The sequence below is a fragment of the Polyodon spathula genome, chromosome 6, assembly GCF_017654505.1.
Source record: "Polyodon spathula isolate WHYD16114869_AA chromosome 6, ASM1765450v1, whole genome shotgun sequence".
In the NCBI taxonomy this organism is placed as follows: Eukaryota; Metazoa; Chordata; class Actinopteri; order Acipenseriformes; family Polyodontidae; genus Polyodon; species Polyodon spathula.
Genome location: NC_054539.1, coordinates 55,004,546 through 55,030,220, shown reverse-complemented (window position 1 = coordinate 55,030,220; position 25,675 = coordinate 55,004,546). Strand labels below are relative to the sequence as shown.

The 25,675-nt window shown below is 39.0% G+C and overlaps 1 protein-coding gene across 1 annotated transcript in view; it reads left to right on the top strand.

The window, feature by feature from the left end:
• The window catches only part of LOC121317346 (disheveled-associated activator of morphogenesis 2-like), a 127,784-nt gene extending 103,828 nt beyond the window's left edge, over nt 1-23,956 (top strand). The window contains 12 exon segments of the mRNA XM_041253185.1: nt 63-170; nt 2,491-2,520; nt 3,376-3,485; nt 5,753-5,837; nt 6,401-6,507; nt 7,395-7,483; nt 7,789-7,957; nt 8,647-8,754; nt 9,302-9,362; nt 9,947-10,078; nt 17,363-17,533; nt 19,090-23,956. Coding sequence (XP_041109119.1) covers nt 63-170; nt 2,491-2,520; nt 3,376-3,485; nt 5,753-5,837; nt 6,401-6,507; nt 7,395-7,483; nt 7,789-7,957; nt 8,647-8,754; nt 9,302-9,362; nt 9,947-10,078; nt 17,363-17,533; nt 19,090-19,308 — 1,389 coding nt within the window. The 3' untranslated portion in view covers nt 19,309-23,956.
• The last annotated feature ends 1,719 nt before the right edge of the window (nt 23,957-25,675 follow it).

Below are 25,675 nucleotides of genomic sequence, written 5' to 3'. Positions count from 1 at the left end.
TTGGCCAAAAGGAAGTGTCATCATGGTACCATAACTGTGCCTTCTGTGTCCTCTCCTTTCAGAACAAGATCAATGGAACTATCTGGAACGAGATCGATGACATGCAGGTCTTCAAGGTTCTAGATCTCGAGGACTTTGAGAAAATGTTCTCAGCGTATCAGAGGCAACAGGTAAAAGCAGGTGTTGCCATAGCAACCGAGAGTAAAGCAAAAGCTGGTTCTAAATATGACACTAACTTTAAAGGCTGTTTGCACATGTGAATGCCAGTTTGGCTAAGGGCGCAAACAATTCATTTTTATTTATTTATTTTTCTAAATCAAATGCTTAAACCTAAAACAATGATGAGTTTGTGTGGAGTTTATAATGGTAGTGCAATTTTCCTTTAATATTAGATTATTGTTTTTTATGTTTAGTTATATTGTTTGGTTTCATTTGATTTGACTGATAAATAAGTAATGGTTTTAAGAACCACTTTAAACGTATAGTTCAGGAGACATTATTATTATTATTATTATTATTATTATTATTATTATTATTATTATTATTATTATTATTATTATTATTATTAAGGGTAATTGTAAGGGATAAGGATCAGGATGAATTTGAAAAATACCAAACTGTTTAAGAATGTTGCCCCTTCACCTGTCTGTAGGCTCTAGACTGGATCAGTGGCAGGGCAGGTTGTTAGAAGTCATTTTCTCTGGACCCCCCTGTTCAGGGTTCTATTGCTCAACTGCACATTTATTACCTTGTATGAACTTGCCTGGAGATTCTTGTGCTTCTGAGACAGCAATGCATTGCAACCCTGCATGGGCACCATTTAGTAGTTTTGGTGGACTTTTCCAAGATGTTTAGAGCAAATTGTATATTGGAGCTAAATAAAATACTTTCATCTGGAAAAAAACAAAAAAAACCAACAACATTCCTCTACCTTAGTACAGTAATAATTACTACTTCCACTGTTAAAAAAAAAAAAAAACATGATAATAATGCAAACTTTTAACATTCTGTATAATATTCAATAACCAAAACGGTTCTGTATCTTAACTTTCTAGCTTTGTCATATACAGCTATGGCCAAAGGTTTTGCATCACCCAATAGAGTTAACACATTTAACATAAAGTCAAATGAAACCTGCTGAATAATGTTACATTAACATATTGAATTACATACATCTTTATAGTTTTTCATATACTGAACAGAAAACTGACAAAAACTGACATTCCAAAATTTAATGTGATATACTGTACTACTATTATGGCTTCCGATAGACTTTTGTGATATAATTTTGTAGTTGCTTTGATTACATGATGTTAAATAAAGGATCTACATTATGTTCATATATATATAATATATACACACACACACATATATATACATACATACAGTGCCTTGCAAAAGTATTCGGACCCCTGACCAATTCTCTCATATTACTGAATTACAAATGGTACATTGAAATTTCATTCTGTTCGGCATCTTGTTACAATTGAAGGAAGAATGGATGGAGCAAAATACAGGAAAATACTGCAAGAGAATCTGCTTCAGTCCGCTAAAAAACTGAAGCTTGGGAGGAAATTCACCTTTCAGCAGGACAATGATCCCAAGAACAAGGCCAAAGCAACATTGGAGTGGCTCAAGAACATAAAAGGTGAATGTCCTACAGTGGCCCAGTCAAAGTCCTGATCTCAATCCCATTGAGAATCTGTGATACTATTTGAAAATTGTGGTCCACAAGCGTCGTCCAACCAACCTGAACAACCTGGAGAAAATCTGCCAAGAAGAATGGGCCAAAATCACTCCGACACTGTGTGCAAAGCTGGTACATACTTACCCCAAAAGACTTAAAGCTGTTATTGCAGTAAAAGATGGCTCTACCAAATATTAATGTGTGGGGGTTGAATACTTATGCAAGCAAGATATTTCAGTTTTTTATTTTTCTTAAAAATATTTCCAAACATAAAACCAATGTCACCTTACAATAATTGATTTTGAGTTTAAGTTTTTTAAAACAAAATATCGAACAGAACAAAATTTCAATGTACCGTTTGTAATTCAGTAATATGAGAGAATTGGTCAGGGGTCTGAAAACTTTTGCAAGGCACTGTGTATATGTATGTGTGTGTGTGTGTGTGTGTGTGTGTGTATATATATATATATATATATATATATATATATATATATATATATATATATATATATATATGTTTTATGTCTCAATCCTAAAATTCTAGGTGATGCAAAACTTTTGGCCATAGCTATACATTTTTAAATTGACTGATGATTTAGTATCACAAGGTCTTTCTATTTTTAATGGCTTCAGTAGTTGCTGCAGAGCTGTGCATTCTTTCATGCTTTAATATGCATAGAGCATTACTAGAATCTCCTTACAGTCAGCTGAAGTCCTGCTAATCCAATCTCTTCTGCTTGAGGTAATGTTTCTGCATGTTCTTTTATTTTTTTTTTTCTATTTGCCTGCGACTGCCTGGGCAGGACCTGCTCACTAACCCCTCCTTCAGACAGGTGAGTGAATTGGATCATAGCGCCAATCTGGCTCTGGAGTTCATCTTTCATGCTGACACCACCTTGACCCCATCATACTGCGTGCAAGTAAATAATCTGAACATTTAGTCACCAAATACTTGCTTTTGTAAAATGTTCAGTATTAAATGAAGGGACAAAAGCACCAATTATAGTTCTAAAATGAATCCATACAAGCCCCTAAATGGGATTTGTGTTTTTCTGGTTTGGTAAACTTTATTGGGTGATTTTTTTCTTTCTGATAATTTGTCCACTGACAATTTGACAATTTACGAATTAGTTTCATCTAGGTTTTATCTGCTGATTGTGTTTAAATAATTCAGAAGAAACAAGTAAAGCGGTCAAACATTTCAGTAAATGCCATTATTGGGGATATATATTATGGAAGCTTCTTGCTTAAGTCACAGTGTATGATGAAATCAGGATGGGGTTTTCTTGAACCAAATGTGTTCCAATTATATGACAGAATTGTGCATGTACTGTATGTAAAATCATGTGTGTGGTTTCTGTAAATATGTCCCTAGTGGAACATCCACAATGTTTGGTTGCTGTAGACACTTCCTGTTTTACAGTACTGTAGTATAACCAATATTATATTCTTTTTTTCTGGTAAAACTATAAGAAACTAAGCCATGTTTTCCACTAGTGCATTCTTCATTGCGCAGTACACACTGAAGAAGACACCAGCCAAAACATTTGTCTACTTGACATAGTTTCTTCTAGTATTCCCTTAGGTTTCTGTTTTTAAGTTATGGATAGTTTAGCTTTCCTGCTGCAGACTGAGCTCTGTGCCCCACACCAGTTGCTCGCTCTGATCGCTCTCCTGTGTTATTCTAGCAAAAGGAGATGGGCTCCATGGATGAGCTCTACCTGACCACCCGGAAGGTCAAGGAGCTGTCCATCATCGACGGACGCCGTGCCCAGAACTGCGTCATCCTGCTCTCCAAGTATGTACGGTACCTGGCAGGTGTACCCTCTGAACAGGGATAATTGTACCAGTTGTGCTAGCTGTTTCTAGAGCTATTATAACCATTTTTAAAAAAAGGCCTCATTATTTAGATGAATATTTGAAAAGTCACTCTTTATTTTCGGAGGGGTTCACCGTATCTGTTTTTAAAATACAGAATACAAGGTACAGTATTGAATTGGGGCATTTCTACAGGTGAAAATAAATACATAGACTCTCAAATAGCTTACGACAAAATCGAAAAAGCACAGAGCTAACTTGAAACTTCCTTGTCTATTTGAATAACTGTTAGAATTTCCTTTATTAATCTTACTGTGTTTATTTATTTAAGTGAACAGTGATTTTACTCATTGAGACCAAGGTCTCACAAAGCAGGTTTCAGAGCAAATCAGCATCAAATACACTTTACAAACAATAAACACGGTATACAAAAACACTGTATACAAAAACGATTATACTGTAAATACAGTATAATTGTAAATCTTGAAAAACTACTCACTTCTAAATCTTTTGTAGTCATTTTTGTTTTACTTTAGTATAAATACATGTTAATTTGGATTCATATGTTGTTTTTTTCTGACTTTTTGTGAACAAAAAGACACACATTTGCCCGTTTTCCCACTGGAAATAGTGATATTTTGAAATATCACTGTCCTGGTCACAAAAGCAAAGTTTGTGGGGAATAATAGCCATTTTCTGTACTTTTGAGGCATAAGCAATTAGGAAATAACACTTACTACCCAGGAACAAAAAAAAATAAAAAATTTGTTACACAGTGTAATGAAAACCCCCTACATAAGAACATCATCAACTTTTACGAACCAAATCCATTCCATACCCTCACCACTCTCTAAAGAACAATATCCATTGAAATTATAAAAGGAACAATTGTGACAGCCTGGGTTTTATTGTTATGCAGTCCAACAAGGTCATTTGCAGATCAGTGAAACCGTGTTCTGGTGCATCTGTTGATCAGTAAACAGCTCACAGTGCCATTGATCAGTAACCCAATCAGAGGGTGGACACCCTGTTAAAAGCTCAAGGCAAGATTGCTGAATGAGTGGATCTCTCTCAGGAGGTTGTAACAAACTGTAGTAAAGTCAATGTAACGTCTTCTTAAAGCTGAGCCTGTGGAGCTTGCAGACCATCCAGTATCTCTGACTCACCTGCACGAAGACCCCATGCAATGTGTTTAATGAGCATGGGTTGTGAAAATAATTGTGTTTTTTACGGTTTTATTTCTACAATGTTGTATTTATTATGTTCTTCCATGTTTCTCAAGATTGTTTTGGCCTCCTTGTTTAAAATGGGTGGAATTCACAAAGCTATTTGCTCCAATGTGTCATTAACACGATTTGTTTTGTCTTTAACAGAGTTACACCCATTGAAGTTACAAAACTTGAAATAAGCTTTGGAGTAAAAGGCTTTGTGAATGTGTCTTTGATTAAGTGAATGAATGGTTAAGTGGTTACATGAAGATTGGTTAAAGGTACTGCATTTATTTAGCCCGATAGAAAAAAGAAAAATTGAAGTCTTTAAATCCTATAAGGAGTAGACATAGTTAACCCTAACCAATACTTTATATACTTCACAGAAACCAGAGGACACTGTTGGAAAGTAAGGGATGATAGACTTAGGATAGAGGGTATGAGAAACACTTCTTTACAGAGAGTTGTGAGGTTATCAAATGTGTTACTTAGCCATGTTGTTGATACTGGTATCCTTTAAGTCCCAAATTGACAAAGTTTTGAGATTAATTAGCTACTAGGAACCAGACAAGCATTTAAGGCCTTCTCTGGTTGTTCTTATGTTTTTAGGAGTGTGTGTGTGTGTGTGTGTGTGTGTGTGTGTGTGTGTGTGTGTGTGTGTGTGTGTGTGTGTGAGGGGAGTGTAGTGTCTAAGGCATCAGTGTGTGAGGCAAGTTTAGTGTCTGGGGCAGCAGTCTTTGTGTGTGTGAAGTGAGTTTAGTGTCTGAGGCAGCAGTGTGTGTATGTGAGGGGAGTGTAGTGTCTAAGGCAGCAGTGTGTGTGTGTGAGGCAAGTTTAGTGTCTGGGGCAGCAGTGTGTGTGTGTGTGTGTGAAGTGAGTTTATTGTCTGAGGCAGCAGTGTGTGTGTGTGAGGGGAGTGTAGTTTCTGAGGCAGCAGTGTGTGTGTGTGAAGTGAGTGTATTGTCTGAGGCAGCGTCTATGTGGTGGTTTGAGCGTCTCAGTGATGATGTTGTAAGTCCAATTTTTAATTCCCTCTCAGACTGAAGCTCTCCAACGAGGAGATCAGAAGAGCCATCTTAGAAATGGATGAGCGGGAGGACCTTGCCAAAGACATGCTGGAACAGGTAATGCAATATCTAAGTTTGTTTGTTTGTTTTGAATGTACAATGCATTCATGTCTATCTGTGGTTCTCTGCATGGATGTGAACACAGTTGTTGTTGCTTGTACAAGTTGGCACATGATTAAAACCTGGGATCCTTTTGTGTGAAGGACACTGAAATCCTGGTACACCAAGTGAAGTTTATCTCAGGGATTAGGGTCTGGAGATGGGTCACAAAAAGCATGGAGGTGTATGAAATCCCTGAAGTTCTCTTCAAACTAGGCCCACCTGTATCTGTGGATAATGGTCTTGGTTACTATCCCAGATTGCAGACGCAACTGTATGTTACCTAATATTCAGATACAGTACAAACCTTGCCTGCCCCATCACCAGATCTCAGTGAGGATCTGTGAGATGATCTTGTAAAATGAGAAAGACAGATATTAGCAGACTCCACTATCTAGTTAGTTAAAGCAGCAGATGAGTGGCAAACTTGCTGCTTATGATTTGCACAGTGAAGAGACAGCTATTTTGATAGGAAAGGAATGATTTTTCCAATTGTCTCACTGGTCTCTTCCTGCTTGCAGCTGCTTAAGTTTGTTCCTGAGAAGAGCGACATCGACCTCCTGGAAGAGCACAGGCATGAGATTGAGCGCATGGCCAGAGCTGACCGCTTCCTCTTTGAGATGAGCAGGTGAGGCTGCCTGGAGACCCGGGGCCCAGGGCCACACAACTCAGGAAACTCAGGAAATTGTGGTTTGAGCAATTCCAGGGCTTACTGAGAGCTTAATAAGACCCCCATTGCATTGATGTTTGAGACAGTCCAACTGAGCTTTTACTTTATCTATAAGAAAACTAGAAGGAAAAGTAAAACCTGCAATGGCTCCAACGCCCATGAAATGGAGGCCTATTTGTACAGTTTATAGTGGTGACGTCAAGGAGCAAAGTCCTGATTTCTTGACGCTCTCACTCTCTTTTGTATCTCTAGAACGATTGGGTGGGACATTCTTTATTTTCTTTATTAATAATAATACTACTAGTGTATATTTATCTCATGGGATTAAAACAGGATATAAATGTTGACCCAGATATAGTGTAGTGGGTTATATTTACAATCAGCTTGATACAGATGTCTGTTACATGAAAAAGTATATGAGCATATGATTTAGATTTTAAGGAGATGAGGGACTATTAAAAGTACTGTCTACTGCTCGATTAAATAAACAAATTATTGCAGGGTCAAAAACCACATCTGATACAATTTAAAGATTGGTAATCACAGTTTATGGTGGGTGATCAGGAGCTATGAAAAGGTGTGAAAGATTGGGGGCAATCAGAGCCCCTTGATGACCAAATACCCAAAACGGTATAAAACTTGGTATGGGCATTTCATTTTATATTTCATGTTGACCATCCTAATTGGCTGGGGTAATGGCGGCTGTATCGTTCACCTGCAACTTTGTCTGTTTGTTTCCTATCCAACATACTGTGCCTGCAGGTACTGAAGACATTCTCTGAGCTCTGAAAGCCATTGAGATAATTTTTCTGTTCCCTCTGACCCCTCCATTCACGTCTTCTCAGGATTGACCATTACCAGCAGAGGCTACAGGCCCTGTTCTTCAAGAAGAAGTTTGCTGAGCGTCTCGCTGAAGCCAAGCCCAAGGTGGAAGGTAAGAGAGAGGGAAAGAAAGAGAAAAGGAGATAGAGAAGGTGAGGGAGAGGCAGCTGCATTCTTTGTCATTGCATACAATTCTATTTTTCCAACTCTCTGAAGCTTGTTATTTTAGTTTTCAAAACATGTGTTTATTATTCATGATTCCAGCAACATCGTGTGACCTACTTTTGAACTCTGTTGAGTAGGTGGTTTGATAAGTGGTCTTTTTTATATCTATTTCTTTCAAAGTTTGATGATTGCTGCAGACATCTAACCCTGTGATATATATCTAGTTCTGAAAATTGTACTGTCCCTCCGCAGCAATCCTGACCGCATCACGGGAGGTAATTTGCAGTAAGAGGCTGAAGCAAGTCTTGGAGGTGGTGCTTGCATTTGGAAACTTCATGAACAAGGGCCAGAGAGGCAACGCCTTTGGCTTCAAGATCTACAGCCTTAACAAAATCGCTGACACCAAGTCCAGTATTGACAGGTATGGGGATTCACATGTTCATTTCTGGTGCTGGTGATTGAGAGGGAGCATGGCATTATTAGATGCAGATACTGCATGAATATTATATTATTTTAAGCACCTAGCCTCTCCTCTGGCATAGCATAGAGAGTGTGAGCTGAGCTGCCTAGTAGAGCAGAGATAGACTAGTGGAGCTGGCAGGGCAAAGACAATTTGTTCCAATGGATATTTTTTATTTATGTGTACAGGTACAATATGTACTATGTGTTGATTAATCCTTTCAGTTTGACAGGACCTCACAGTCCCATCTCATCTTTACACTGTATGTTAACATGTGCCATTCAAAATCATGTTAGAACTTCACAGGACTCCTAGGTCCCAGTCTGAGGTAGTCCTTCAGCTCAACAAAAATAATTCAGGACTGAAAGGATTAATGAAAACAATGTTTTCAGGACCATACAAACAATGTATGGTCCTGAGCATCTCCGTATAATAATAATAAAAGTATAGCATAGTGTAGTAAAGCAAAGGAAACATACAATGAATGCATGGTAAAATATTGGAAAGCTTGGTAAAACTTTGGTAAAACATGGTTGACCACTGAGTCAGTTTGTATTAAATAATGTTGTGATAGTTTTGCTGTAGCTTGTTCTTTCCTTAATATAATGGTTTTGCATGAAGAATAACGATTTTTATTTACTCCTCTGCAGGAATATCACCATGTTGCACTATTTGATAATGATCTTTGAAAAGAGTTACCCTGATATCCTAAATATACAGCAAGACCTGCAAAGGCTACCAGAAGCTGCTAAAGTCAAGTGAGTTTAAACTGAGCTTGCTTTTACTAGTTTGTTTATTTTGTTATTAAAGGAATTAATACATGAATAATGGACATATAGGCTGGCTATGGTGTCACCGGCTTTGAAACAGAATGACCTGGTGGGACATTTATTGTCCCTTTAATTCCATTCCTTACTTAATAAATACCTTGGTATCCCTAAACAGCTAATAATCTAATCTTTAAATATATGCCAAAGATTTCACTGATCAAGCCATCTTAGTGTTACCCAAAAATGTAATTCATTTTTAGGACTGTACAATGACTAGGGTGGGGCTTTTAGGTCCAGTGGTGCCCCAAATATTACCAATTCACTACCAATGCAGAATGACTGTGTGGGATAATTGCTCTTCATTGTACCCCAAAACATATGACATTGTTGTCAACCAATATTGGTACCAAATGATAGTCAGAAGAATTGGAATGTTTATATATATATATATATATATATATATATATATATATATATATATATATATATATATATATATATATATATATGTACTGTCCTCTGGTTGTGTCCCCAGCCTGGCTGAACTGGAGAAGGAGGTTTACCACATTAAGAGTGGTCTGAAGGCTCTTGAAGTGGTGAGTAGCCTCTTCTTATAAAAACCATTTCTGAGCCAACCCAGAGTTTCCCACAGTAAAAACATGACAAAGTTTAATAAAGCAAAGTGAGAGCATGTTAAACCATAGGTAAACATTGTAAAGCTCAGAGAGGGATGGTAAAATACAATAATAGACATGGCAAACCATGGTAAACTATTGTGATTGTGTAGTAAAACCGTGAGAAAAGCATAGGAAAATTGCAAATTTACTGTGGTAAACATTTACAAGGGAACACACAGAGGCTCCCTTTGAAGCATGTGTGTGTTCGATGCAACAACACCCCCCCCCCCCCCCCTCAAACATCTGTGATTACCCGTCGTGAATGCACGAGAGCAGCTCCCTCATGTACTGGATGTGCTGCGGAAAGTGATAGATAGATCAGCTCCAGGGTATACCCAATCTAAACAACACAGTGGCCCCATATAACATGCAGGACTGCTGATTACTGTATAGCCACATTAACGCAAATCACTTGCACAAATCACTTCCAAATAAATCATGATTTACACTTTATTAGGACCTGTACCTACTGTCATGTCATGTACTCTGTCTGCTGTTTTCAGGAGCTGGAGTACCAGAAGAGCAGCATTCCGGAGCGAGGTGACAAGTTTGTGCCGGTGGTGAGCAACTTCATCACAGTGGCCAGTTTCAGCTTCTCTGAGCTGGAGGATCAGCTGGCCGAGGCCAAGGACAAGGTAATGACTGATATACTGGGCTGGCGATCGTGTGACAAGCCTTGCACGTCAATTATTTTGCATAGAACAGTAGCAGAACAGCCTAACAACATGATCTCTGTAGGGTGAATGTTATAGTGATTATCATGCCAGTATGCACATGATTTCCCACGCCATTCAGTTCTGTATGCTGTCATTTTCAGAATAAAAAACCATACCCCTTTACAAATATTTTTAATAGTGTTCTATATAGTCTATATTGTATACTATGGTGTCTTTGATGGGGTATTATATAAGAGGCGCATGTTATATAACAGGTGTAAAGAGTCTGAATTATATGAAACTGATGGTGCATAATCCTACTTGGTAGTTTACACTTAAATGGCTCTAGGTTACATGACTACTGGTCTAGAGAAGTAATTGTATTGCAGTGTATTTTAATGATCTAAACATCAGAGATCCTGACATTTATAAACCTGCTGTTTTACAGAAATCACTTCACTGCTTTCAGTGATGTTAGAAAGAGGTTCAATTAATTACCTGAAGGCCAGGCACATAAAGAGGATGAGCTACTTCTGCGCTCATTATTGCTTCAGATAATGTTTTATTTTTTGTATTCAAACCACCTCTTTTGGATCTATTCTCTGTGAAACAGCCCACTCAGCATTACTATGAGCCTGTGAGAACTCTGCCAAGCACTTACACTGCCAAGCAATAAGAAACTGACAGAGAAAGAAATAAAAGAGAGACAGAACCTCTGTATGTAGCTGCTCTGGTAATGACTAAAACATCCCCGGGAAACCCATCTGTTTGTTTTACCTTTATGTTTTGTCAGATGTATTCCTTTTGAGCGGCTGTCCAACGGTTTGGCTAAATCACTCGCTTGCTTGGAAACATGAAAGGAAGCAGTGATGAATTAATCTTTTCCATTACTCTGTCTCACCCCCCCCCCCCCCCCCCCCCCCACCTACATGGAAACTGTGAGGGTGTGGCCTGTGGGGTCTCAATGACCCAGTGTGAGGGAAGACAAGGCCCTGCCATGAGGGGGTACACTGTGGGTGGGAGGCTGAAGTCTTTAGTGCTGACGAGAGAGTGGACTGACGTCACAGTGGTGTCCTTCTTTTTTTTTTTTGAAGGATAGTGGTCCTCATAAAAGTCCAGTTAAGCGTCACTGGAAACCGCAGCTTGCTGTTGAAGATTTGATGACAAAAGAGCCAGTGTCCCCTCTACAAAGAAACTATTCCCTTTTAAAAACTAATTTTCAACATTCAAATAAAAAATTAAAACATAGAAGGGTAAAGCGGATCCTGGTTGGCACGGTTTCACAATGATAGTGATTCATCTTAAACCCAAACCCATTCAAACCTCATGAAATTTGTGGACTGTTTCATTCTAGCGCTCAGTTTAGAGAACGACATGGCTTGGACACTTTATTAGTACAGCAGATTCCACAAGGTTCCTGTTGAGCTATTACGTGAAAATATAACGTGTTACATTGGCTCAGTCATTATATCAGACCAATAGAAAGTCCAAGATCTGATGATCTGATGGCATATTCCATTCGTCTCTTAGTGTGTTATTGGAGTTAGACACAGATGCACTAACAAGTCAAGCGCCAAATGTCATACAGTCTGTGTTGTAAAAACACGTTGCTTATTGTAATGAGGTTTATAACGCTACCATCAGGAAAAGATACATACTTTCCTCTTGACTAGAGAGCTTGCTCTTTAGTTGACTGGTAAGGCATTCATCTTTTAACCGCATGGTCGCAGGTTCGCGTCCCGGTCCTGCCATTCCATGCAGTTCAATGACGTGTAAAACCCTAGCGTTATGTTATCAAGTGATGAAGCTACTCTAAACTAGACACATTTTTTTAATAACGTGGCTATCAAAACCTTTTGAGTTACTGTACCCCACAACCCTTTATATATACCCAGATATATATATATATATATATATATATATATATATATATATATATATATATATATATATATATATATATATTCACATCTCTCCAGAACTCACAGATACACAGCTGTCCCTCTGTATTAAAACTCTCAGCAGTTGTCGCTGACAGGTTAATGACATTCCTATCATAAACACAGACACATGCACACCATACAGCTTACAGCACCCATTAGACAAGACAGAAGAATTGCTAACATTTGTTCAAAGCAGTCAGTCAGCCATAATGGAGGTGTAATGCAATGATTATAAATATGGCCCTACAAAAGTTGAAATGTATGGGCAGGATTATTTAACAGAACAAGTGCAAAGTGCTGGGGAGACAGGAGAAGAGGGAAAGTGTTTATCCATTCTGTAGAATGCCTACCCGAATACCTGCTCTCTACCTCCCTATTGTGTGTATTAATCCTCTTCCCCCATCACAAGTCGCTTTTGACCACACTCAGTGGCAGTCCTTTCTTAAAGACACTATGGTCTTTGCTCCACGGTTTCTAGGTTGACGTAATTGACAGAAGCTTCCGTCTCCCTCATTTTACCTTACAAATAATTGAGGGTTTGAAGTTATGGGTGATTCATTTCCCAGCTGCAGCTTCAGGAATACAGATGATCACTATCAAACCACTAGAACGATTACTGGCCATAATTAATCTGTAGCTGCTAGGGGCTTTGCAGATTTTGTGGTGGACAGAGTTGTGTGAGGAATTACTGTAGGTTAGGGAGTTTCATCAACTGAACTATGTATTTACCATTGTCTTTTGAGCATGAGAGTAAAAGTGCAAGCATAACCTGTCAGCTAAACCCTGAACCAGAGGTTACTCTGACTGTATCCAGAGCTCCAATGGGAGTGCCCCTCCCCTCCCTCCGACCCTGTCCAGCTCCACTGTTCTTGGCCAGTGCAGTGCAAGCACTGAGCTTGGCCACCCTATGATTTTCCATCATTTTGTATCTGTAGGAAGTAGAGGAGGGATGTGTCCTGGCTTGTGTAACTGACAAATAACAGGCAGCTCTGAACGAATTCCAAATAAAGTAAAACGCAAACCAGTCAGACCCAGGGATCAGTTTACTGCTCCTTGTTAGTTTCGCAGCAGAAATGTAGGATATTTGTTATTCCAATTTGTGCTCCGTTATCCTTTGTAATAATCCCACTTTTGGGAAATGGGAACAGAGTAAACTGGAAGGAAGGGTAGGAGAGGGAAGCTGTCAAAGACAAAATACTTTCCAAGTCAAAGGGGCTTGGTCTTTGTTAGTTTTTCTGCGGTCCCTTTGAATTCCAGTAAAACCGTGGAGCTGAGAGTCAGGGGAAGGAGCTTCCTTGATCAGGAAGCTGGCAAAGGAAGGCTGGCAGGGAACTGCAGACCAGGGCAGGGGTGCTGCAGGATGTGAATAGGAGAAGTCTTCAAATTGATGACAGCTGTTTGACAATCTATGAAAAATCTGCTAAATACAGATGGCTTTCTTCTCTTCTTCTTCAGTTTCTTTTTTCTATATTTTAGCAATTGAGGCATCTTTTTAATTGTGCGCAAACAGTTTGGCAGTTGTAGTGGATGATGGAAGCAGTCCAGTACAGCTACTGTCTATACAGGACACACAGACACACCACACTGGGGTACTGGTAAACTGAAGACTGATGTCACAAACAGATCTCTCCTGTTTTTTGTTCCCAGAACTGATAAGATAGGAGACCATTTGTTATGTCAAATGATAGTTCTCTACTTCTAATTAAATCTAACTGATGTAAACTTGTGCACCTGTTTTATATACCTACCTGCTGGGTATCCATTAGGAAACCAGTATGTATTTGTTCGAGTTACCTGCAGTTTAACAATTCTTATGGTGTCATGTGTTTCTGGTCTCGCTCACCCTCGCAGCCCTCTCCCTGGCAGCTCACTCTGAAACCCCAGAGCTGCGGCATGGGCTCCCATGTGGAATGCTTTTCTAGCTGGAAATCCTCATAGCCCTGGCAGAAGGGCTTTTACTTCATGTTAGGAGGATTAATGTGGGATAAAGGAGAGGACCAGCATTTCCTTTTAACAGGGCAGGTGGCAGCACATTGGCAACCCGGTCAATCGCCCAGGGCCTCGACGTTCGAGGGGGGCCCACACACATACAGAAATAAAATTGCAAATATAAGTGTACTATTTCTTTGCCAGCTATCCTACTCAAGCAACCTTTAGGGGTAGAAACATTTTCACTAAACTAAACGAAACTGTATGAGTGTAATGCAGTGAAAATTTTCAAATTGCCACTTTTTTTTGTTTCTCATTTCCTGCTTGCATCTTGTTCCCTTATTCCTGCCTCTTCTCACTCCATATTGGCTTTCGTTGTCCCCAGTTCCTCGTAAAGCTATTGACTGATGTTGAATTATACAATTGTGCCAATTAAAGACATTCTATAATTGGCACATATCCGTCATACTTTCTAAGTATCAAGACTTTCATTTGACAAATGTTTTGTTGAGCATCATTATCAAAACTTCTATTATTATCATAAGGCCTAAATGCCTATTATAATTTTACAATTTTAAACCATCAAAAATGAAACCTGCTGAGGCTCTGGAACCTCCAAATAAAAAGAAACACAAATCTTTAAGTCAAAAACAGAAGGAAAAGACTACAAAAAAAGAAAATCTAAAAGAAACTGCAGTAAGTACTCTGTCAAATTTTCTATGGTTATTTTTAAATTATTATTTCTGTAAAGTGTGTCGGGATTTGGGGGTTAAGTTGGGGGGAGGGGGGGCTACTGGAAGTCCATTGCCCAGGTCATACAGAAACCAGCCACCAGCGACTTTTAACAACAACAATAAACAGAGAGCACTCCTGGACACAAGTTAAATGACTTTGAAAATCTTAAACAGGCCAGGTTCAGGTCAGGATTGAGGTGCGGTTGCAAGAATCCCTCGGGATATTGCATCTGTCTGCTGAGGTGAAATTAAACTTCTTGAGCGGTCTGTCCCCTGAAGGGATAAGGGAATGTAATCCACTAACACAAATTGAATTTAAATCAAGGGAAGTAATGTTAAAACTGTACAATGCACTAGTAAGACCTCATCTTGAATATTGTGTGCAGTTCTGGTCACCTCGCTATAAAAAAGATATTGCTGCTCTAAAAAGAGTGCAAAGAAGAGCGACCAGAATTATTCCGGGCTTAAAAGGCATGTCATATGCAGACAGGCTAAAAGAATTGAATCTGTTCAGTCTTGAACAAAGAAGACTACGTGGCGACCTAATTCAAGCATTCAAAATTCTAAAAGGTATTGACAGTGTCGACCCAAGGGACTTTTTCAGCCTGAAAAAGAAACAAGGACCAGGGGTCACAAATGGAGTTTAGACAAAGGGGCATTCAGAACAGAAAACAGGAGGCACTTTTTTACACAGCGAATTGTGAGGGTCTGGAATCAACTCCCCAGTAATGTTGTTGAAGCTGACACCCTGGGATCCTTCAAGAAGCTGCTTGATGAGATTTTGGGATCAATAAGCTATTAACAACCAAACGAGCAAGATGGGCCGAATGGCCTCCTCTCGTTTGTAAACTTTCTTTTGTTCTTATGTTCTTAAATACAGATGAAAGTTAAAAAAAGGTTGTAACTGTCTGTCTTACCAGATTTTGGTTTAATTGTACTGAGCAGTAAGGAACACGATTTTGCTTTACAAGTGCAGTTCTCTGGTTACTTCTCTTGTAAATCAGATATAAACAGTAAATACGTTTTATTTTAAAGGGATACATTTATACCATGTTCATTTTCTGAAGATTACATTTTTTGCCACTTTAATATCCTAACATGAAAAGACACCTAAAAGACATGACATGAAACGACCGCTAGGGATGGAACTATATTTTCTGCTCTCGTTAAAACGGTATTGTATAGAGATTCTCCATGTACTAACTCACAGCTGCAGAGAGGGGCACAAAGATGCACACCTCTAGTGGCTATTTCTTAAACCACCTCACATTAGAAATTCTTCTCAGAAGAAGGATATTTGTTAGTAATCCTGGTTACCAATGCCCTAAGCAGAAAGAGAATAGTACATAACACACATACCAGTAAAATGATATTAAACATCATGAAATAAGGATGGTAGAAATGTCCTCTTAAAGTACGGTGCTAACAGTATAATTCCAGTAAATCGTATCTGTTACATATTGCTTTAATCTCGATCTCAGATTTTTCTATATGAAAAATACACACATTATGGTAAAGGTGAATTCAATTTTGTAATAGTAATTTACTTTTTGAAGCTGTTGGAGCAGAATATTTATGAAACACTACACTACAGATATTTCAATGCTGAACTTCTGGTCAAAGTCGCATGAAGAAATTAAGCCTCCACTTTAAAGAAAATGAACGGCAACCATTTATTGTCCTGTATATGTGCTCAATATAGAGACATTGTCTACAAAAACTATATGGTCAGATACTTTTTCATAAAAGGATTCGAATTCTATGTCGGGCAGTACAGCATGGAAATAACTTCAGTATACTTTCGCCAATGTTATTGTTTTAAAAAACTATGAAAAAATGCTATTAAAAATCAAATACATGTGTAACATAATGTATGCCTTTCATATAGGAAAATGTGTAATCTACAAAGTAATGGTACGACATATTAGACCAGATTTACTGAACCCCCTTGTTAATGTTTTGTAATGCAAGTGGTCCGTGCTGTTTCTTGTGGCTTTGTCAGTGCTCTGGCTGATGAGCTGGACAGGCCAAACAGTCATCATGCATTTCCACATGAAAGCAGCTGGCAGCACTTGAGAGGACGGAGTGCTAGTGACTTAGATCTGGCACACCAGTGCCCGCCAATGGGCCCTGCATAATGTATTAATCCTGTACGGCTGTGCGTTCCCAGTGAATGGCGGGTTTGATTCTAACCATGAAAAGGAAACTTGGCATTACCTTGGACAGAGCTGGAGCAGTGGTAAAAGACATTAGCGTGGGAAGATCAGGGGGATTTGAATATGTCTGAGTAGCAAGACTGGGTCCCTCACACTTTGCTAATGTGTGCTTATTGTCAGTTTGCTTTTTTGTGATTACGGTCTGTTTTTTGACATTAAGGCAGCCTGAGCCAAACTGATGTATTACTGCAATGTCAATTTCAAGATACGGAATACGCAACCTGTTATTGCTTCATTTTTTATTTTTTATGCATTTTCGGTTTGGTGTTCTTCTGCTAGGGGAAACTAGAACCTTTTTTTTTATCTTTAACATATTGTTAGTTTATTGCTTTATCATTGCATCACTCTGTCACTATGTTCAGTAGTGCTGTAATAGCTTGACATCTCACTCCACTGGAATCAAAGAGCCTGTCCTGACCCCGGCTGTCTCTCTGTCTGCAGTTCTCCAAGGCACTGCAGCACTTTGGGGAGGATGAGGGCCGCATGCAGCCGGACGAGTTCTTTGGGATCTTTGACACATTCCTGCAGTCATTCAGCGACGCTCAGCAAGACCTGGAGAACATGAGACGCAAGAAAGAGGAGGAGGAGCGGCGCGCACGCATGGAGGCCATGGTGAGACAGTGTGAGGGTGCAGGGAGGGGGGGTTCAGACAGCGGGTCCAGAACAACGCGGTATCACAGTCACCTTAACTGTTGTAGTCTTCTTTTAGTTTAGAGTCACTTTGCATAATTTATTTTGTTTCAGCCATCACACCTTTGTCCCTTCTTAAAGTGTAGAAGTTAAAAGCGTCCATGTGGCTTCAACAGTCCTCTCAAGTTCAGCTGGTACACCAGATTGTAACCATTGATAAGTTCTCCTGCAACACTCTTCCCCCAGTGGATGTACAACGTACAGCAGAATGGAGTACCACATAGAACAAATGGGGTGGATGGGAAGTGTTGCAGGGGTGCTGGTTAATGGTTACACTCTAGAGTATTCTTGAAATAATAACAGACTTGTAGATGGGAATCAGAGATAGTGAGTGTGTCTGTCTGAGGGACAGAGAGGGAGAAAGTGCGACAAAGTTCTTGTGATCTTGCCAACCCAAGGACTGTGTGTTTGTGGTGCGAAAGAACAGGGAGAATTCCATGCAGTCCCTCTTTAAGCATTGTTCGTGCAGCTCCCTCGGGAGTCCTGAGAACTCGGCTGTCACACACCAGCTCCTGAAGACCAGCATTCCATTTCTGCAGCCTCTGACCTCACTCACACACTCACCCCCTTACCAAGCAGGCCCCCTCAACTCCGTAACCAAAGGAAACAATTCATGAGATGAGAGAACTAACCATACCTTCAACACTTTACAAATGCAAGTACATTACAGCAAAATCCACATGCATTGGAAACAATCCATCTCATCAGCCTGGGAACAGACGTCCAAATAATAAAAATAAGAAACATCAGACTCACAATGTGATGCAATGCAGTATGTGCTGTGGATAATCTGACTGTAGTAAAGTTGGAATGTGTCAGTCACTTCCAGACTTTGACATCGTCACTACCCCTTGATATGTGAATGAGAAAAGAGCCACAAATCAGATACATTCATTCACAGGAAGCTATATCATTTCAGTAGAGGGCAATTTCTGAGTCTCAATTTATTTATTTGTAAATAAGGGTTTGCTCTTTTCCATAAACATCCTTCTAGACTGAAAGCACATGGACAAGACGAGAGGGCAGGTTTGTTTACATTGGGCTACACAGGTTCATATGCATACTGTAGCTAATAGAGAAGATTTCAGAGGGAATGAACTATTCTATGCATTTACATCATGATTATGTGTCTTTGAAACACAAAGAATTTTGTTGTTATAGTACTCGACCTAATGTAATTTTTACTGTCAAGAAACCTGGATACAATCAATTGTGGCAATGAAGGACACGCAGTTAAACTGTTATATTGCACAGGATGCAATGCGTTGTGCAAACTGCCATTAAATGGCAAGAGCTCAAATGATTTTAGTAGTGCAAAACTGGCAATAAACAACTCGGGACATTAATTAAACTGCTCCGTCTTGAGACTAAGTGGTCTTGTGCTAGTTTTATTTTTCTCAGAAAGTTTGTACTTGCTTTGAAACAGGCTCTCATGACTACCGAACAATTAACAAGATTTGTGCTGTTTGTTTCTGCAGCTGAAGGAGCAGCGTGAGAAGGAGCGGAGGCTGAAGAAGACCAAGGCAGGCAGCATCTCGGAGGAGAGTGGCGAGTTCGATGACCTGGTGTCAGCACTGCGCTCGGGGGAGGTGTTCGACAAGGACCTGTCCAAACTGAAACGCAACCGCAAGAGATCAGGGAGCCAGCTAGTGGAGAGCAGCAGCCGGGAGCGCACCATCACCAAGGTCAATTACTGACCAGTGAGTGAAAAGCTTCCACGCTTTCAATTAATATACACAGATATATTAATTGCAGGAGTAAACACAGGGCCACTTAAGGTAGATTTTAACATGCTTTCCTAACGACTGTGGCCAGCCAAGCTGCCTTTTCACGGCCAGCCTGGAATGTAAAAGAGATTGGGATCACTTTTCCAAGTGCCTCTGCTCCACAAGTTGCCAAGTGGATGGACTTTTGTGGGAAAAAATGAAACTGCCATTAAAGGTGCAAAGACTAATCGGATTGAGGACGCACAGGGTCATGGTTTTCAAAAAGTGTGACTTCATACTGGCTCCACCCAATGCCAAAGCAAAAAAAAAACACATCCTTTATATAGTTATACAGAGAGTTGTGAAGATTTCACAGTCCTGTTTATTTGTTCTTCTTTTTTTGTCATCACTACCCAATTTTGTGTTTTTAGAGGCTTGTGACTTGTTTTCTGCTGAAAAACATAGTATTTTCTCCTTTCAAGGCAATTTCCTGGAAAGTTCTAATTTGTTTGGCACTGGGGGAATCATCCAGATACAGAATTGTAAATCACTCAGTCCTGTCTGCCATTCACCACACTGCTGAGAAAAAAAAAATGCTACATGTTGTGAGTGTGAGAACTTTGAAGGCAGGAATAGAATGTAAGATCCGTCCATTGACAGTACCGTATTAATCCAGCACTTCACTACATTGCATTGCTAGTTTTACTAGCTTTCTAGAAACCAAAATTATGTATAGGTAAATGATAAAATAGTTTAGCACTTGACTAGCAGTGTTCCTCTGGTACTACTCTGCTGGTTGTTACAGCTGATTAAAGGTAACCTAGTAGAAATATTTTACACTACTTGTATTCGGTATTCGGCAGACTCCTCTCGGTACTTTTTCTTAAGGCCTCATATATAGCATTACCATGAACAATGACTTTCCACCACTGAAGAACCCCTCTGCAAGAACTTCTTGAGATGTGCTTAGGAAACCTGCTTTTAGTCAACTGTTAATGATCATTAACAAAGCAGTGGTGGGGTTGGGGTGGGGTTTACAAGTGGTTTGCTAGTACTGGTTAAATCCAGTACAGGCAGACACCATGTTGTTGTTACATAAGTAATGCAGTCTTGTATATGGCACAAAGGAGGTAAACACAGTTCAGTTATTATTTTTGTTGTTATTTGTTAAAATAAGTTATTTAAAGCACATAACCAAAAGAACTAATTGTGATACGTCTAACCACCTTTCATTGAATCCTCCAGCAAACTATTTGCAAGTCTTTTGCACAGTTTGCCTTTCTATAGCACAGGAGTCTCCTCTTGCAGTGAGTAGGCCGCAAGGGAACTCAAAAGTAATTTGCAACAATCACTAGATACAGTTCCTTTTCTGAAAATTACTATTAGGAGATCAGACCTGCTTGTCCTGGAAAGGAAAGAGGGAGCGAAACAGATCAGAGATTTCAGAAGATACAGTCATCTCCTATTCTGTTGCTGTGTTGCAGTACAAGGTTAAGAAATACTGGGTTCAGAGTTTGTGCACGGTCATTGTGGGACAGTCCGATTTGTCAGCGCATAAAAGGAAGGACCTCTGTCACCCACTAAATACAATGAAATGGTCACAGTAAAATGTATTTCCTGTAGATGCTCTGAATATTCTGCCACTGGGTATTGCATTGAATTTAAGAGGATGTAAATAGGTAGGTCCGCAACTTTTTACGCTCCTCTCAGGTTGTTTTTGATACCCATAGATTCTGAAGTGTTAAGCCCCCTGACAAAATGTAGATACAAGCGATATAGCAATAGCTAATGGATTTTTCTCTCTTTTGTCAATCATGGTGGAGTTAAAGTTTGACCTTTTATCAAGTGTTTTGGATCCTTTTTGCTTTTAAACCAAAGGCAGCACTCTGAAGAAACTGCTGCCCCAAAAAGAGGCTCCCTTCCGACAACTTACTGCAGCACAGAATTGCCCTTTAGAGCATGGAAAAGGTATAATCGCTGGCTGATACTGGGTGCTACCTGGTGGTATAAAGGGAAGAGAAAATAGTGCACATAATTAGTTTGTACCAGTTAGCTTTGTCATAAAGACTGTTTAATCATAATGGTTTTCCTTTCCCTGGCAATTTAACATATATAAGCATTTTATAAGGATAATTCTAGATGATTGCTTGAGTTACGTTTTTAAATCCGCAAGAAAACATGCTATCAAATTTTGTATCATAATATTTGTCAAATACAACAAGTCATTCCTACAACTCCTCCTTATATATATATATATATATATAAAGACAATGTATTTTTCCTACATTGTACACCTCCTCAAGTTCATCACCTGCTGGCAGATTGCCTTTCAGATGCCAAATCAGTGAAATAAATAAGGTTTCTTATAGTGTTTGCGAAGTTACTAAGGGCCATAAATTGGCTAGCAACCAAGCATGTGTGATTCAGAATTGATTTCAGTCTGGCCCCTGAGGAAGCCCTTATATTGGCTGTCTTGCTATTGACATGATCTATGTCTTTCTTGAGAGCTAACAGACACCTCAGTGCTATATGGATGCTGCAGCAGATATTAAAAAATACAAAATGCACAAAATATTTCAGCATTGGCTCTCTCCCCCTACCCCAACGGCCCCCAAGTCAATCACTCAGTGAGAATGGGCTAACTCCTAATAAGTGAGCCAGTATAACCAATGTGCTTATGGAAGTGCTATGACTAAAATCATTTCAGAATCATACCTGATATTCTAACTTTAAAAAAAAGTTATGTTATTAAACATGTTTTTACTGAAGTACCATTTTGTTTTTGTAATAATAATAATGAATGTTTGAAGAGTTTCATGACAGATTAGCAGGTCTATCCTATCCTAACATTTCTGTGAGGGTATATACTGCAATAACCCTACAGCCTACATCTTTTCAGTGGCTTCTATACAGTAATTATAGGGTCTTCCAAATATACAGGTTCCTTCGGTTCCTTCCATGGAAACTGTTCATGCCAATGAAGAGAAGAAGCAAGTGCAATAATTAGTTTCACTTTAGTTTTGCAATAAAATCAGTTGCACTAAAGCAAATGTGTCCCTTGGGCTCCTGGTGAATTAGACTATCTGTAAGGGTTCACCCAAGGAGATGCTCCCTGCTTGCTTGCCATGGCACTAGAAGTACTGGCTCTTGCTGTGCATAGAGATCCATGCCTTTCCTGTAATAAGCTAGTTGTGTTGCTGCACACAGCAGATGGTTTCACAATGATCTCAGGATAGAGTTGTGATTTGCTGAAGGTGAAGGTCGCTAGTGTTTCAGATTGTTTATTTTTACTGACTTTCTTAGGGGAACAGAACACATCTTTGATATATTATTTATAATACATGTTTTCTGGATCTTATTATCAATACAAGCAAGTTCTCAGTTGACAATCATAATCCAAGAGGATTGGGGACCCAAATCCTGATCCCTCTCTTACGCTTTAAATATGTCTGCTGTTGGTTTCTAAAGATCACCTTCGCTCTCCTGAAATCATTGTCTCCTAACTCATCCCAGGGTCTACATGGCACTAGAATCCCCCAAAATGTCCCAGCCTTCCTGTTCAGATCAGGTCCGTTAGCTTTCATGATAGTCTGCAGGCCTGCTTATATATCTTCCCTCCTTCACAGTTTTTACTTGAAGCTGCTGGTCTTGCTGAAGAAAGTCTAACATTCCCTTGGATTGTTCTCTGTCTGCTGTGCACATGTTGCTTTAAGCTTCACCCATTCAGACGATAGACCAGGTGTTTCAGGAAATACTTTGATTACTCCAATATTATTATTATTATTATTATTATTATTATTAGTAGTAGTATTATTATGTATTGTTTAACCCTCAAGTGCCTATTTCCTTTAATACCTGTACCTTATTGTTCTGTTGCTTTTTTGGTGAACCTTTTTAAACGGGCAGTTTTAAAGGGGTGCAACTGTTTTATAAAGCGGGTACCTTGTTATATTTAATCCAGAACACACCAATGCCAATGTATACACTGGTTCATGGTACAGTGTTAGATGAAGGCTCCTTGCAAGGATCTGTTGGACTCTATTTTAATGACTGATCCCAATACCACTGTTCTTTAACTCAAAATCAGTCCAGCTATGGTGTTCCCTCTAGGGTGATTCATAGAATCACTTATTAGTATTACTTCGTACAATAAAGTAAAATGAGGTTCAGGGTTATAAATTGTAAGACGGCAGTATTAAGGTGTGAGACTGCTCAGACTATAAAAACCAAAGACCTGAAGTTTTACTTATCAAAGCATCAACCCCCCCCCCCAGCTGCATTCTAATAGCTAATCGGAGTATGAACCTGTCAATTACAAGAAGAGAATGTCTCCAAAACAGAGGTTTCTCAATTGTGTTCATCACTGACCAATACAGATGGCAGATTCCTGTCAGATTCCTGTTTTTCTCAGTCAGGAGAAAAACAGTGGGTTTATAAGACAGGTGTGGAAGTAAAGCATGGACTAAAGCATCAAAGCATTAAACAAAATGCAGATTGGTAATCATTCATCATGAGCGTCTGATCTTGCTAGAAGGGGAGATGCTGTTTGAGATCTCTTTGTTTTTGACAATCTCTCTTACGGTTAGGATCGGCATGTCTCTTTCCAGGTACACGTGTTGTGTGTTTCTATGGGCTTAACCATTGTAAGCTTTCTACTGTCCTCCCATACTGTCTTCCGTCATCATCTTAGTCGTTTACTCGCACTAAGTCCTCGGTTACATCGATAGTATCGTGACCCTTCACAACCATTGATTGTTCTGAATCTGTGCCATCGAGATGGTTTTTATTCAGTGTTGTGTAAACATTAAAAATACAGTATTATAAAAATGAAAATGTATATAACAATGTAATATAATTTTTTGAAGTACAAAATTAAATAAAAAATAAAAAAAAAAAAAATGCCATATGCAAGGGCCCTGGAGCCTCGGAAATGGATGACCTGTGCAACTTTATATATATATATATATATATATATATATAATATATATATTATCTATATATATATTACTATATATATATATCTTAATGTATATGTATTATTAACTAGGGTAAATGACTTGAGTAGTGACTCCACTACAATATTTGTTTCACATTATATAGCTGGGTCCTGTTCGCCAGGGTGACTACGGACAGTGTTTACACCAGAATGTTCCATAGTACATCTAGGGATGCCTTATAGGAGATCTAGAATATGCTTAGAGTTCCAGAACTTCATGTGTGATTTTCATGTAGATCTTTCCCTTAAACTTGTATGTGGATCAGTTTTGATTCTCCAGTTAGTTTCATATAAACTCTTTTGGCCCCACTTGCTTCTATACTAAACTATACAACAGATGTGGACAGTATTTAAAACTATATACTCTTTGATGAGCTGAAATAACAATTTGTAACCATATGCATATAACCCTGCATACAGCACCATTGTTTAGCAGTAGCTGAGATGCGAGCATGAAACAGCTCATACAGTATCTGACACAATTAAATTAAAATTATAATACATTAACTAAATATCTATGTAAAGTAATAATTTACATCATATTTGTATCTATTCTCCTAGGCTGGTTGCACCCCTCTTCAGCTCCCCCTAATTTGAAGCAGTTGGTATTATTAAGGGTTAATATTTTTTGAAGCCAACTATTATGAAAGTTGTACAGTTCTGTATGTATCGAACAGTTTTAATTGTTAAAATAAAGGTAAGGAATGTCTACGTAACCTGTAAATCGTACCTCTATTTATTTGCATTATTTAGTTTGCTATTTTTTTTTTATGTAGGTACGGTATTTATGCTAATATATATATATATATATATATATATATATATATATAATATATATAATATATATATATATAATGTAATGATTTCCATTATTTGAGAGTAGGTGTTAAAACTTCATTGGACTGATATTGGACTTGCCCAGATAAGCAACAACTAAGACATAGCTTCTTTTACTATGAACTAATGTGATCCATCTGCATTTCCTTACATCTGAGGATATACATATCCTTCTGCCTGGTGTTAATTGCTGAAGTGCAATGCTGGCTCCAGGGATCAGCCTATTTTGCCTCCCTGGTGCAGCAACACACACAAAGGTTGCAATGCTTGCTCCAACCAATGTGCAGACTCCATAGCGTATCAGCAGGACAACTGTCTGGACTGAACTGAGTAGGGTACTTCTCTGGGGTCTTCAAGTAGGCACCTTCCGTCCTTGGTGTTTTGTCGACTATCCCACCACACCTTAAGAGGGCTCGACAGTGATTCTGGCATCCCAGCATCAACCCCCTCCGTCCACCACTCAGCTAGCCCAGCTTACTTACTTTCCTTTACATCAATGTCACTTTCTTTCTACTGTGCTTGACA